This window comes from Mucor velutinosus (assembly GCF_035048745.1).
Source record: "Mucor velutinosus strain NIH1002 chromosome Unknown tig00001557, whole genome shotgun sequence".
Taxonomy (NCBI): Eukaryota; Fungi; Mucoromycota; class Mucoromycetes; order Mucorales; family Mucoraceae; genus Mucor; species Mucor velutinosus.
In genome coordinates, this window is record NW_027041926.1 from 133,664 (window position 1) to 147,952 (window position 14,289).

Sequence of the window (14,289 nt, forward strand, 5' to 3'; positions counted from 1 at the left end):
AAAAGTAGCCCCTCAATTCGGATGGACTTTTTGACGCTTGCTATGAGGGCCAAATAAACTTTAAACTATAAAGTCTGATTTTATTTTACTCCTTTAAATTTTGAATCTTACCCCCTGAAAATGTGTTTACATTGAAGGTGGTTTTTCCCGTACTAGACGTAATCTCGTGTATAAAATACAATGTTAAAAGAGACACCAAAACAAATGTAAGGCCTCTGTTACCTTGATTTAGGAGATCTCTACTTTTTTTAAGTTCAAATTGTTGGCAATTCGAGCGATCTTCCCCCCTTGATTGTAGGCAATCCTGTTGTAACTCTGAATTTATGATACATATATAACCTTCTTTTCTTTTCTTTTCTTTTCTTTCTCTCGCTCTCTCACTCTCTTTTTCTCCCTAGTTTTTTCATCACCTTTTTCGTAATTTATAATGGCAACAACGCATGATGTCCACAGAGTAATGGAAGAGAATCTATTTGGCGCATTTCAAAGACCAACTACATCCTATCGCTCATTAACAGCTTCCGATCTCATCAGCTTGCCGGGTCAACAGCGTCGCCATATATCGTCTGTAACAGGACCAGCAAATTCATACCAGCAACCACCAGTGCAACAGTATAAATGTCGACCATCATCTGATATACTGCAAACACAGCCAACCATGAAGAAGAACACCTCGTCTCCGGAAGGTAAGTACAGGCAGTATGAGGCATGCCAATAACAGCGCCTAATATGAAGATAGCCGAGGCAATTGATCAGTGGTTTGAAAACATTCAACGCTATGAGCAAATGCTCGAGCAAGTAGCGGCTGCCAGTTTAGATCAAGGTTTCAAGGACGAATTGCAACACATTAACCAATGGTTTCAATGCCGATCCGATGCTGAGAGAACAGCTGCATTATACACAGTAGTCCAAAGTGCTTCTCAAATTCAAATTCGATTTCTGATTACTGTGCTGGAGCAAATTGCAAACGGAGGAGAGCCTTACCCTGCTGGACAGGAAAATAGTAATAGCACTGGTAATGTTGAGGCTTGATTTTAGGGAGTAAAATGTTTATATTAAACACATACTATTTTCTAGTGCAACATCAGATGCACATGCCCTTCAACAGCAATCGTTCCATCATCTCATCGTCTGAACCGGCATCCGACTTTGACAAGCGAAGACTGCCTCCATCAGCAAGAAGACGTCCATTTGTGCCATCTTCAGCCTTGAGTGAACCTGACGATTTGCGAAGACGCAATCGAGATTTATTCGTATCTCGACCACTGGGATTAAGTCATCCTGGCCCCTTGTATGAAAAGGCGTTGGCTGCTAGAGCGCAGCTTCAAGCATTGAATGGCACTACATCATCGTCATCCTCTACTACTACTACTACTACTACTACTACATCGACATGCTCCACGACATCCTCCCGTTCTAATTCTGGAATCAGCAACAATGCAAATAGTGGTACAGGGGGCTTGTTCTCCTCTCCGCCTCGCCTTCGTACCTCTTGTTCCACCACAGATCTCACCTCCAAATCACTCTTCTCTAGCGCAGACTGGCCATTCCCCATCAATACAGCTAAATCAAGCAATGCCAATGACGATAGTTGGTCTTTTGGTTCTCTGGGCACTAAAAAGAAGCTGACATCTGCGCCTGGATCTACTGTGGGCTCAAAGAAGAAGGATGACATGCTGCCGTGGGCAATTCAGGAGGAGGAGCAAGAATATTCCAAACTGTCTGCCACCATCACATCGAGCTTATCTGCACTAGAACAAGCCCAGGCTAGATTACGACAAGATGTGTCCCTACCAAGCCATAAAAAGGTGATTATGCCTATTACCCAATGGACCCCACCACCGCAGCCACCACAACCTCCTACAGCTACTACCAGTTGCATTGTCTCTCTCCCTCCTGCTCCAGCTGCTCCAGCAGTGTCTCCCATATCTAGCCAGGCTGGACTTTCGCATTCATCACAATCCCAGTTTGGACAATTTTTGACACCACCTACATTTGCTGCACCTGGAGAAGACAACAATACGGATGATGACCAGAGTGATGACGCCTCCAACAAGGAAGAGAAGCCACTTACCGGACTAGCAAGAAGGCGCAAGAGATCATCTGCCGCAAGAGCACTCAAAGACAAACTGGCAGCTGAAGCAGTTGATTTCGAGTTAATGAAAGGTATAAAAAAAAACGGATTAAAACGGCGAAATGTAGCTATAAATATACTCACATCTTTTTTTTAAATAGATGTTCAAAATTGGCTTCGAAGCCTGCGATTACATAAGTACGGCCACGCATTCATTGGACTCGAGTGGCAGCAGGTGATCCGCATGTCTGATCAGGACATGATTGACGCTGGTGTCAATACGATAGGCGCAAGACGAAAGCTGCTCAAAGTGTTTGAAAACGTAGCCAGACATTGCACCGAAAATGTAAGTGTGTTATGGTTGGAAAACAGGGCTTGTTTATTGACCCTATTTAAATAGAACATTGACTACTAGGCTTCTTTTGGATAAAATTTTCTAAATTCAATTATCGAAAGCCTCATCTTGTACAACGAATAAAAAAAGACCCCCCGTCCAATTTATTTATAAACGAAACATTGAGGGATTTGCTATACCATCACCTTTCTTTCTCATACACACTTTTTTTTTTCTTCATAAAATGCTTTTATTAAAGAGTATTCCCTTGCTCTTGGTGGCAGCAGCCTACTCTGTGTCTGCCTGCGAGATGGACTGTCGCAGAGGTCTTTCAAGAGATTTCGCTGGATTCTACGTGCCTGTGATCAAGGACAGCATTAGTGATTTGCACTCACAGTTAACCAAATCTATCGAGAAGGTGTCTATTCCTGCTGCCATCACAAGTCAACTGGATAAGTCTGAATTATTGGATGATATCGAGGAATCTATTGAAACCAGCTTGAACGAGTTTGTCGCCTTGGCTACCTCGCAATCTAGACTCGCTGAAGGCTTTTATCAAGTCATGTTCAACGAAGAGCTCCCTTACAAAGGTGATTGTAACAACCCCAAGAGATTGACCAGAAAGATGCCTCCTCCTGGAGAGAGCTGGACCATGGATGAATGTCGCAAGATGGATTACCGTTGTGGCAACCCTCCCTCTATCTGCTACTTTTTGGAAGATGTCAAGCAACGTTGTATTGGACGTATGCGTCGCCAAATGACCGAATACGCTTCTTTTGATAATGGTGCCCTCGTCAAGAGTTTAGTGAGAGATACTCGCAAATCCATCTACGACACTCTTAGCAACAACGGTGTTGGTAAATTAAGTGAGGATAACCAAGTCGAGTCTTATATTGCCAAGCTCGTCAGTGCTACTATCCGTACCTTGGATATGTGGGTTGCTGATGATGTGAGACAATTGTGTGAAAAGCCCTCTCAAAAGGAACTTTGTAACAGTTGGGATGATGCTATCAGAAAGGAGATTCTCAAGTGGCCCTAAATCATACAAACCTCGGCATTGTGAATAGACAAAAATTGTATATATTATTATTTAATAAAGTACTTCCCTTGACAAGGGATAAATTTACATGAAACGGGGCGATAGGCTGTATAAAACTTGACTATTATGCCCTTGATCTCGGTTGAATCAATGTGGTTGATGTTCTGAATCCCCATTGGTAGGATTCACATTGACAAGGTTTACCAAACGCAAAGCTATTCTTATTTGATCTGCCCAACAAGATGAATTCTGCGTGCACTTGGCACGAGAGTGCGTCATGCTGCTGAGCTAGATTGACCCTAGGTTCCCATAGCGTCAACCTGGTGCTGATACCATTAAATATGCATAGTATATATAATAGGGTATGTTCCCTGGGCAAACCAAAAAGGCAAGAGTAACATTGGCAGAGCCCAAGCACCTCAAACCGTATTAAACCCTTCAAATTCTGAATAAAAATGGTATTACCTATTGAATAAAGCTTCATTTTCCAGCTCTTCGCATCCACTTTGCTATAATGATCATCGTACGTCCAAAGCACATACAAAGTATACTGCATCTAAATTTCACTAGGTACAAAGTGCACGCAAAATGCTTACCTATAAAAATACTCCCTACAATGTCAAATACCTTATGAAATGAGCTATGATTTGATTAGATTGCACCTCAGCATAATATTGACAATGCTGTTTATCTGTTTGGAACAATGAGATGTGTAGGAGGAAATGTTCCCTATTTGATGCTGTGCACTGCAAGTTGATTTGTAATATAACAAAGCAAAGTTTTAGCGGCGATGACATTCAATTGGCTGTTCACTGAGGAAGAAAGCTATTTGACAGGGTTCCCGTTACAATTTTCTTTTTCTTTCTTTCACTATTGAATACTATATTTTACAGAACATGTCTACTGTTACCGAAGGAAAGGACACCATCAAGTTTGTCGATGAAGAGCAAATCAATCAAGCTGCTGCTGATGCCGCTGCCTCCACCCCAAATGAAGCAAAGGAGGCAAAGGAAGAACAAGAAGATGCTGCTTCCGCCTTCAACCCAGAGACTGGCGAGATCAATTGGGATTGTCCATGTAAGTAATTAACCAGTGTTGGATCGATTCAAGTAGGCTTAATGTGATGATAGGTTTGGGTGGTATGGCACAAGGCCCATGCGGTGAAGAGTTCAAGGCTGCTTTCAGCTGTTTTGTCTACTCTGAAGCAGAACCCAAGGGATTGGATTGTGTCGAAAAGTTCAAGGGCATGCAAGATTGTTTCCGTCTTCACCCTGATGTGTATGGCGATGAGATTGATGATGACGATGAGGAGGAGGAGAAAGAGGAGCCTGTTGGTGTTGTGACAGAGGAGGTTGTTGTGGTAGCTACACCCAACGAGGACAGCAAAGAGGAGGAACCCACAACTGTCGCATCCTCCGCATATGAGGAGGAACCAGCAAGCTCATTCTCTTCTTGGGTTTCTTCCTGGTTTTAGATAGAATTAGATAGATGACACACGCAATTAGAGTCTCTTGTTGACTGACTACGCAACAGCCATCAACCATTATTTGTACAATAAATCAAGCATATCATCCTTTACTCTACTCGTTATGTTGGATTGAAATGTGTATCAGCAGAGACATTGACGGATTCGGATAAATTACGGATTGGAATTTGCCGCTTCATGAGAGGATTGTCAATGACAAGAGGAAGTCTTCAATCAAGAAAAACACAAAGATGCTCGCCTGTACAAAGGCTGATAAAAATCATTGGATTTGGACTTGAGATTACACATTTCAAATAATGGCATGCGACTTTCATAGACATTTGCTTTTGTTCTGTAATTACAAGTCTAAACAGCAATTGATAAAGCATAAATAGAATGCTGCTTTGGATGACGATATATGCGCTTGAATGCTCGTAGTAACATATGTGAGTCTAGCCATAGGTCCTAAATCTATTACGGATCTTGAAGGGAATTTTTACAGTTTATCAAAGTTCTGATGCTCTGAACAGGTCTCCCATTCAGATGTAAACGGCGTGACACATACAAATTGTAACGTCAAATCGCTTAAGAGACATGTAATTGACAGGATCCATCCATAAAGCTGCTTTGTGTTCATTTTCAGTGCTTCATACATTGCTAGCTAGCCTTGTAACCAAATCATCAAGCACACCTTCGGCTGTGTAAGGCGCATATCATCTAGATCAATGAATTCAGTATGCTCAATCCGCACGCCATATCGTTTCCATCGCCCTGGAGCCAACAGTGAACCGAAAGCAACAAAAATTGAAGCAATTGAGCGCTCTATTTTTTCTTTCCTGGCCGTTTTAGATTGCGAGAATGATACCACACGATTGCTCTCGGCTGATACCTGCTTGCTTTAACATTAACTCAATTTTCTTGGGGTCGAATATCATTGACCAATATCCTCGCACTTTCCATGAGGTACCCCTCATGGTTTTTATTGAAAATCAAACGATCGCGTTTTTGGCCTTGATAATGAAGACTTTTACTATGGTATGTATTAAATCAAAATTTTTCTATCGATCTAACGTAGCCCCTGAAACCATCTTTGTGGGACCTTGATATGTAAATTTTCGACATTTTGACCAGAAACCTCTTTTCATGTTTTCGTAGATTATTCAATAAGCTTATTCAAAACATCTATATTACTTTGGTACCATTGGATGCTCCTTGAAAAGTACTCCAGGAAAGCTTAAAGAAGCACAGGGTGATTATTATATTTTACTTGGTCGAATCTGCTAAAATAGTTCAATCGAGTCGAAGACCATCAAGATTTGGCCAATCTAGAATAGAACATGAGTCTGTGTTTAAATTTATTTTGGCTGGTGGGGCCGGCTGGCAAACTCAATGACCTTTTCATCATGAAGGCAATATTAATTCCATATTCTTTAGTAAACTTTGACAACACTGAGCAGAGGAAAGAGGGTAAAAAATAAAAGTGGTTTTTGTTGATTGATTGTAAAGTCATTAATCATATATGAGCCAGGTCTGACAGATGATGCCTTGCACATCAGCTTCCATATTAGGGTTGTAAAAGTGTCTAGGGACTGAACATTTATTATAATATTCCTTCAGTACTTGTCTACGCCTGCCATTTTCGACCTTGGTTGAACATAACCTTCCACCCAACCATAGCTTATCGCCTACATTTCGCTCACCAAAGGAAGTGGTAAAACACTACCCCAGAGTGCTTCAACTTACAGGTAATGATGTTTTCATCTTTGATACCACCACTCAAGCTCTTCAACTTCGCACTTCGGTCATTGGCCTACCCCACCAACCCACCAGCTTACGCGCTATCAATTTTCTTCAGGCTCAAAACCTACTGCTCACCAACTTCATTCACTTCAACATGTTGCTCCTTGTCCCTCGTCCAAACATCACACATATCGACCTCTCCACCATCACCAACTATTCCGATAGTATCAGCCTCGTATCCACCCTTCTACTCTCTTTATTGGCAACTTCATTTTCTTTTGAGTCTCATTCATTCCTTTTATCCCTCCCTACTAATCAAGGATTCAAATCCCTCCCCCTTCACACTAACCCTTCCTCTTATTCGTCCCCTTTAGGTGTTGCCAAATGGAAGCAGTTTTGGACTCTCCAGATTCCTTTGAATGCTCGCAATACTTGGTTCCGGATCCTTCATGAAAAAGTTACTACTCGTCAATTATTACATCAACGGCTTCGCGATTCATTTACCCCGTACTGTCCTCACTGTCAGTCTTCGTCATCCACAATCCCCACCATCATCGAAGATACTGAGCACTTCCTCTTTTCCTGTCCTCGAAAATTGGACGTCTGGCGACAAACTCTCTCTCTTTACATCTCACCTCGATTCTCTTACTTTGCGTACGAGGAATACATTGCCATCCTCCACCTTCGCCTCGATATTGACCGCTCATCTCATGAACTTTTTCCTGCATTATCCGTGTTCCAGGTCTTTGCTTGCATCCAACAGGCTATCTGGTCTGCTCATTACCGCCAAGTTTTCCAGCACGTCCCTTTCATCCCGTCTACTGTCATCCACTCCATTCATCGTACTCTCCTCAATTTAGACTCCCAACTTTCCTTCGATACAATTATCTGAGCTTCCCCTTATATCCTCCAGTCTTTATATCCCCTCCCTCTATATTAGGTGACGATTTAAGGACTTTAAATAAAAACAGAAGTGCCTACTTCCTTATAAAAAAAAAACATTTATTATAATATCTTACAGCTCAAGTAATAGGTAACAATATAATGCTGGGTTTCTGTAATACTGATAAGCCTTGATTATTTTATTACACATTTCAGTGGAGGACTAGCACGACGCAATAATTGCCTGTACTCTGCGTATATTTTCGCATCTAGTGAATGGTAAGATACAGATTGGAGTGGTCAGTTATACAATTTTGGACCAAATCCATCGTGTCACAATATTTATGAGATTTATCAAGCTCGTGGGTATCCGATCAATGTATGCTAAGCAGTACTTTTTTTTTTTTTTGATTAAAACGTAATGTCTCTGCTCACACGACATGTCTATTTTTGACTATAGTATTAGCATAGCGATGCCAACAACAGGCGATTTAGTTTGACGAGATCAAAATAGGTCCGTCCTCGGTCGACAGGGATCTTTTGTGCATTTACCAAGAAAAAAGGAAATTCAAGAAACCGAGTGTAACCAAAACGGTTGGTACCGAGATGTGAATATAGTTTGGGTATGATCACTCTATTTTTTATTCAGTCGATTGGTTTAAAACAAATGTAAATGCAATGCAGGAAGTAAATAAATAAACAAGTGTGGTATTAGTGGATTAAGGATAAAATCCCACTACCAACAGCAGTAGCGGAAGCAGCTGATCCAGCCACCACTGTAGGCTGAGCAGCAGGTGAAGAGCAGCGTTTGATTTGGTTAGCAGCCAGGAAATAGTTGTGGCGTCTCTTGTTGTAGTAAGGGATCCAAGGGTAATGCGTTGATGGTGTTGCGCGCTTCAGTGATTTCTTTGTGACAACAAGCCTAGCAGATGTTTCCAATGTTGATTTACTAGTGTCTTTGAGCTTGCAATCCTCTGAGCAATAGAGTGCATCAGTCTGGAAAATACATGTTGGTTTAAAGCCGGAAAGCACAACATTCTGTGTATAGATGTGTACCTACCTTTAACAAGGAATCACTATCATCCATGATACGCTTATCGCACATGATGCACCAAGAGAGATCCATTTTGACGTTGTATTGTATAGGAGACATTTGGAAAAATCAACCACTCCTTTATATATTTGCTGTAGCCATATTGGAGAAGCCTGTGGAAATTGCTCGACGGTTCCTTTTGAATATGTGTGGCCATGTGTTGGCTTTGAAAACAGTGCGAACATCAGCAAATGTCGCTTTATGCAGTGCTTCGAATTAATCAAACGAATTCTATAGCGATAATGATGACAGCTGTCAATGATTTGCCAACACTCGCTTGTAAAAGATGAGCTGATATAAGTTTTTAGCCGACGTACAAAATAAACCTTAAAACCTTGGTTTTTTTTCACTGAGACCTTGACCCCCCCGCCAAATCCTACAGAAACATCTAAGTACATTGAGGGCAGCAGAAGCAGCAGCAAACCCCAATGCTAATTTAATAAATCCACCACAATGTTGTACACGATTCATGTAGGAATTACAATATAATATCAATTACTGAGGCATCTAATTTTAATCCTGAGATTTCAGTCGCAAACCAAACCGTCGAATGGACGCTGCTTCTGTAACAATATGATTATTGCAATCTCTCACTTGTGTACCCATCAAACACGGTTCCATGGAACTGAGCCAACAATATATTTATATCAAACCCCGTGATGATATAATGAAATCTTTGTTATTTTACACCACTGTATGTTTTTACCGGTTTTACATGCAATTGGACATTTGGCATGTCACATAGCCCGAGGCGCTTTTTTATCTCTCATTTGCAGGAATAAATGTAATGTTATCTCATATATTATATTGATTACCTACAACAAGGGGCTGTTATTCTCGTAATTCCTGTTTGCAGAGCAATGCAATAAGGGGGAGGGGAGAGAGAGAGAGAGCGTCAAGTTACCATGAGGGGGCCGTTAAAAAAAGAATCAAAAATAGCCTGGCGGGTTAGGCGTAAAACAAGGTTAGCGTGCACACCCACAGACGAAAAAAAAACGAGGTTTTCCAATTTTAGAGAACACAAGAAAAAGCTATATATGGTACCGCGGAAACAGAGGATGTTGGGAAATATAAAAGGAAACCATTTTCTAATATTTATCTCTTTTCTTTTTCCTCATTATCAAATCTACCATCTAAATCGACAACATTCCACCAACTTAATCAATCAGTCCAAAATGAACAAGAAAGTACAATTCTCTTGCGATGTTGAATTCGTCTCTACATTCGCCAATGAAGACTATGGTAAGTTTTACAATAAACATTGGAGCTGGAGCAATGATTCTAACATTGGGGTCAATTAGATCGAACTGCTCAAGAAGTAGCCAAGCTGACATACAAGGACATGTTGGAGCTACTCACCATGAAATCACAGTGGAGACGAGATATGGAGCGCATGATGGCTGAAAGAGCAACTGTTGAAGAGGAGGACATTGTTGAAAGCACATCAAATAACTCGACATCCCGTCTGTACAATGTACAAGAAATTTGCATCTAGAGAGCAAGAGCAACTCCTTTTATTCTTTACCACCCAAATCCATACACACACATACACCCATACCACGCGCACTACTGCACCTACACCATTTCACAAGCAAACCGATGAAAAAGTGCTTTTCAATCATGCTATTATATCCAAATGTTGTCCTCCCACTTGCTCCGAGCCCTTATTTTGCATTTTGCTTTCTCATGTACAATTTTTATATTCTTTATTGTAAGAATACCTCAAAACAACAACAACCCCCTTTAACGGCCATCCCCTTATTTTATCTTGTTCTTCCTGCATTTCTCACTCCATTTTATATCATGTAAAATAATACCTTCTTTCTTTTTACAATCCAATTCCCAAAATAAATATTTCATTTTAGTTAATGTTCCACACATCAAATATTTTTTGAAGCCCGTGTTATCTTTGTTTGAACGACGAGCATTTGAATCATAACTCTGATTCATTCATGATGACATTTTTTTTTTTCCCTAGTAAAAACCATGGTTTGTTTTGGGGGAGTGGAGGGGAATTTTAGTACTTATCAAATACCCTTGTATGCACATGAATGATCGTCATATGTATATAGATTACATCGTCATTGTCTTACTATTTCACCTAGGTGGATAATTTTTGTGTTTGGTGCCTGGTTGCTATGCTGAAATTATTGAGGTTTCCCCTGGTTGCCATGTTTGTGAATGCAATCCTAGAGCATAGGTTCTTTTGCTGTCCATGATAATTGGTTTTTAGACTGAAGCGCGTCTGCGTTTCCACAGCTATTTAGGCTCAGGGATACATTATTTACACGCTGGTCGATGCATTACATCAGATTCATTCATCAGATTGTACAAGTATGCTTTTAGTGTATTGTGATAGCTATAAAAGAATTTGCTTGTGAATGTTGGACATCAGGACAAATATGGATGAGAAGAGATGTTGATACAGTAAAAATGTAAAATTTCAGTGTCGAACTTCATTCATTCTAAATCTTTCGTAGTCAATTGAGAAAAATGCTATTTTGACAGATATGTGCTCGTATTATATAGCCGTTGCTCAGTCGTACGCATCATAAAAAATGTGATGTTGCTAGGCTCTTGCATATCCTCCACAAGAAGGAAATAAAGCTAACATAAATTTCGGCGTTAAACCAGGTAAATGGCATCACCATATATAAACTTACACAGAAAAAAACAAAAACAATATATCCAGCCTACGCTATAGTAGATTTCCATTTGCAATTCCCTTCTTATTACCTTCAAAAGCAGCGATCATTCATGACAAAAGAGATGCCATTGACTTGTCAGCCAAAGCTAATTGAATTTCCGCTAAAGATTTTTTTTTACTCGATTTGTTAATTTTTTGATCATTGTCATGTCTTCGGACCTCTGACACATTAAAATTTTTTTGATCATTTTGCGACTTGCTCAATCTATTTTATGAAATTCGACTATATGAACTGTGCTGATCATCCCATACTCCTTTATACTTTTCTAGAGCTCTCTTGGAGGCGCATCGAATGGTGCTAATTATGAAAGGTAATTTAAGAAGGCTTACTGAGTAATATTTAAAAATATTAAATGAGGTGTTTGGCCAAAATGTCGAGATTTTGTATATCAACGTCTTGCAAATGAAGTTTCAGGAGATGCTTTGAATCAATAGAAACATTTTGATTTAATATATACCATAACGAAAGGCTTCATTTTCAAGGTGAAAATTACGATCGTTTAATTTTCGATGGAAACCATGAGGAATACCTCATGGTTTGGAGTCGATTTTTGGCTCTATTTTTTAGATCCCAAAAAAAAAATCGAGCAAAGGTGTCAGTAAGTAGCTGTTAGATGAGAGCAATGATTTGATGCTACTCTGGCGATCCAAAACGGCTTCTAATACGAGAAAACACAGCTTAAATGCACTCAAACTGCCATGTATTGTGCCAATTTTTGACTAGTAAGAGCTTCTGTAAACCTGCTGCCTGTCCGTATACGGATCGTTTTCATTGATAGAGACATAAGGTACTTTAGAGAACTCAGATATACAGTTAAAAAAAGACTCTCGTTTGAAAAGGGAAAAATAACGACCTCTACATTAGCAGTATTTCGAAGAAGCTAAAGAATTTAAGTGATATAGTTCAGAACCACAGGTTAATTTTCACCAAAGCCAAGAGACACTGGTATATTGATAAATTAATGTAAATAGGAGACCAGCTACTCGGCATATATGGCGCCATGCTTCCTAGATACAAGGTTTGAGACAAAATCTTACACATAAAGGCAAAGACAAGAATATTCTACATTTCGGCAATTTCAATCCGTTTATTAAATATGTAGGATCTACCTTTAGATTGATATATAGTGGTATGATTATTCAATCAGGGATTAACCCTTTCATTGATAAAATGTTAATTGGGATACATGTATAGCATTTAAGTTGAAAGGTTTGAGATGCAGTTTGTAAGAGAAAATGAAGATGAAAGAAGCAAATATAGATGAAATTATACTTTTTTTTTGTGAGAGTGTGTAGGGTGGTATAGCTGTATATAAGAGAAATGTGTAAAGGGTAATTAAAGTATAAAATAAGAGAAAAGCATGCAGAGTAAGAATAGATAGGGTGGTTGAAATGTCGTAAATGTGTAAAATGCAATAAGTGAGATTAAATATATATAGAATCATAAGTAATTTTTTTAGGGTGTTTTTGTTGTAAAAAAAAAAGTGTGTTAGAAGATCAGTTTTAGTTTTCGCATAACCAAGGGTGTGTCAGGACTTGATGAATAGTGGGTCTATGTTCAGGGTTCTTTTCCAGTAAAGAGTATATCAAATGCTTGCATTGATTAGAGACATGGATCTTTGGCTTCATGATACGGCCTTCAACAGCAGATTTGGAATCGGGAAAGGGGATCTCACCAAAGAGCAATGTGAACAGCAGCACGCCCAATGACCAGATTTCGGCAGGCTCGGCACGGTAAGGTTGCGATGTCAGGATTTCGGGAGAAGCAAAAGACACAGTTCCATAGAATCTTGTAAAGAGCTTTCTTTTTGTAGTAGCGGAATGACGAGGTAGAATCACAGAAGAGCCGAAATCGATCAACTTGACCTTGTAATCTTGATCGATGACAATGTTTTCATCCTTGATGTCTCGATGGCAGATGCCCACACAGTCGAGATAGGCAACGCAGTCCGCAATTTGTCTGAAGATGGTCTTTGCAAGTGCTTCGTCAAAGTGTTTGTGTTGTTCAATGCATTCAAACAGATCGCAAGATGTACGACGCACAAACTGTCTAGCAGCCACTTCCAAATCGTGTTCCTCTTCTTCTTCATCAATGGTGGATGTTGAGTTTTGTGACAGAGCAGGTGAGTGCATCGAGTAGGATGTATTTGATGGAATAGCAGTAGCAGAGGTAGTAGTGGGAGGAGCCCATTGCGTGCCGTGCAATTCCATGACCAAGTAAAAGTAGGTTTCGTCCTGGTATGAATCGCAATAATGAATGATATTGGGATGTCTGACATGTTTAAGTGTATAAATCTCCATTGGAATGGGACCCATTTCAGGATCAGTGACCCAAGCACTAGATGGCACTTTTTTGCGAATGATAAACTTAACAGCACGCTCAACGCCAGTCTTCTTCTCATACGCAGATACAACGAATCCAAAACCTCCGCTTCCAAGTTCCTGACCAAGAACATACTTTTTGGTAAAATCTGCATTAAGTGTGTGGTGCATGAGCAATCTTGCGGAGACGGTGAGTTCTTGCTTTGGTGTGGCAGGTGGAGTGACAGGCAGGTTGCCGCTGCTGTTGTTGGCCAGAGGGTGAATGGAAATGTTCATTTGTGGTTTTGGTAGAGAGTTGTGGCTAGAAAGTTGAATTGGTGAACAAGACATTTGAGTGGAAATATAAAATGAAAGAGTTGAATCAAGAGATCCAACAAGGGCATTTTTATATACAAATAGAAATTAAGGGGGGGGGGGAAGAACTCAAGACTGTCTACAAGATGGAGGAGGAGGGGGGGGGACATTATCATGTAATATATATGATTCGATCGTCAGGAGCATTTTTTATGTATTTCACAGTATGAAAAAAGGGTCGAAGTTTCGGATTTTACCATAGGAATGCCCTTCTGGCCAAGCGTTTATCTCCTTCATAGCTAAAAAAAAGTCGCACAATGATGATATATCGCAGAGAAG

The 14,289-nt window shown here is 40.1% G+C and overlaps 7 protein-coding genes across 7 annotated transcripts; 5 read left to right on the forward strand and 2 right to left on the reverse strand.

Moving 5' to 3' along the window:
• Nucleotides 1–427: 427 nt before the first annotated feature.
• On the forward strand, nt 428–2,489 carry ATC70_008116 (uncharacterized protein; the record flags this gene model as incomplete). The annotated part of the gene is made up of 5 exons (XM_064827370.1): nt 428–686; nt 740–1,015; nt 1,078–2,166; nt 2,236–2,420; nt 2,475–2,489. 5 exons carry the CDS (start codon nt 428–430, stop codon nt 2,487–2,489), a joined length of 1,824 nt encoding a protein of 607 aa, XP_064676632.1.
• Nucleotides 2,490–2,652: 163 nt separating this feature from the next.
• On the forward strand, nt 2,653–3,447 carry VPS20 (Vacuolar protein sorting-associated protein 20; the record flags this gene model as incomplete). The annotated part of the gene is made up of 1 exon (XM_064827371.1): nt 2,653–3,447. One exon carries the CDS (start codon nt 2,653–2,655, stop codon nt 3,445–3,447), a length of 795 nt encoding a protein of 264 aa, XP_064676633.1.
• An 896-nt stretch (nt 3,448–4,343) lies between these two features.
• On the forward strand, nt 4,344–4,921 carry ATC70_008118 (Coatomer subunit epsilon; the record flags this gene model as incomplete). Its single annotated transcript, XM_064827372.1, has 2 exons — nt 4,344–4,524; nt 4,578–4,921. 2 exons carry the CDS (start codon nt 4,344–4,346, stop codon nt 4,919–4,921), a joined length of 525 nt encoding a protein of 174 aa, XP_064676634.1.
• A 1,885-nt stretch (nt 4,922–6,806) lies between these two features.
• Nucleotides 6,807–7,544, forward strand: ATC70_008119 (uncharacterized protein; the record flags this gene model as incomplete). The annotated part of the gene is made up of 1 exon (XM_064827373.1): nt 6,807–7,544. The coding sequence occupies one exon, from the start codon at nt 6,807–6,809 to the stop codon at nt 7,542–7,544; it is 738 nt and encodes a 245-aa protein (XP_064676635.1).
• A 701-nt stretch (nt 7,545–8,245) lies between these two features.
• On the reverse strand, nt 8,246–8,687 carry ATC70_008120 (uncharacterized protein; the record flags this gene model as incomplete). The annotated part of the gene is made up of 2 exons (XM_064827374.1): nt 8,246–8,530; nt 8,595–8,687. 2 exons carry the CDS (start codon nt 8,685–8,687, stop codon nt 8,246–8,248), a joined length of 378 nt encoding a protein of 125 aa, XP_064676636.1.
• A 1,115-nt stretch (nt 8,688–9,802) lies between these two features.
• RPC82_1 (RNA polymerase III subunit C82) lies at nt 9,803–10,122 on the forward strand (the record flags this gene model as incomplete). The annotated part of the gene is made up of 2 exons (XM_064827375.1): nt 9,803–9,869; nt 9,929–10,122. 2 exons carry the CDS (start codon nt 9,803–9,805, stop codon nt 10,120–10,122), a joined length of 261 nt encoding a protein of 86 aa, XP_064676637.1.
• A 2,715-nt stretch (nt 10,123–12,837) lies between these two features.
• thp1 (uracil DNA N-glycosylase Thp1) lies at nt 12,838–13,932 on the reverse strand (the record flags this gene model as incomplete). Its single annotated transcript, XM_064827376.1, has 1 exon — nt 12,838–13,932. One exon carries the CDS (start codon nt 13,930–13,932, stop codon nt 12,838–12,840), a length of 1,095 nt encoding a protein of 364 aa, XP_064676638.1.
• Between the last annotated feature and the right edge of the window lie 357 nt (nt 13,933–14,289).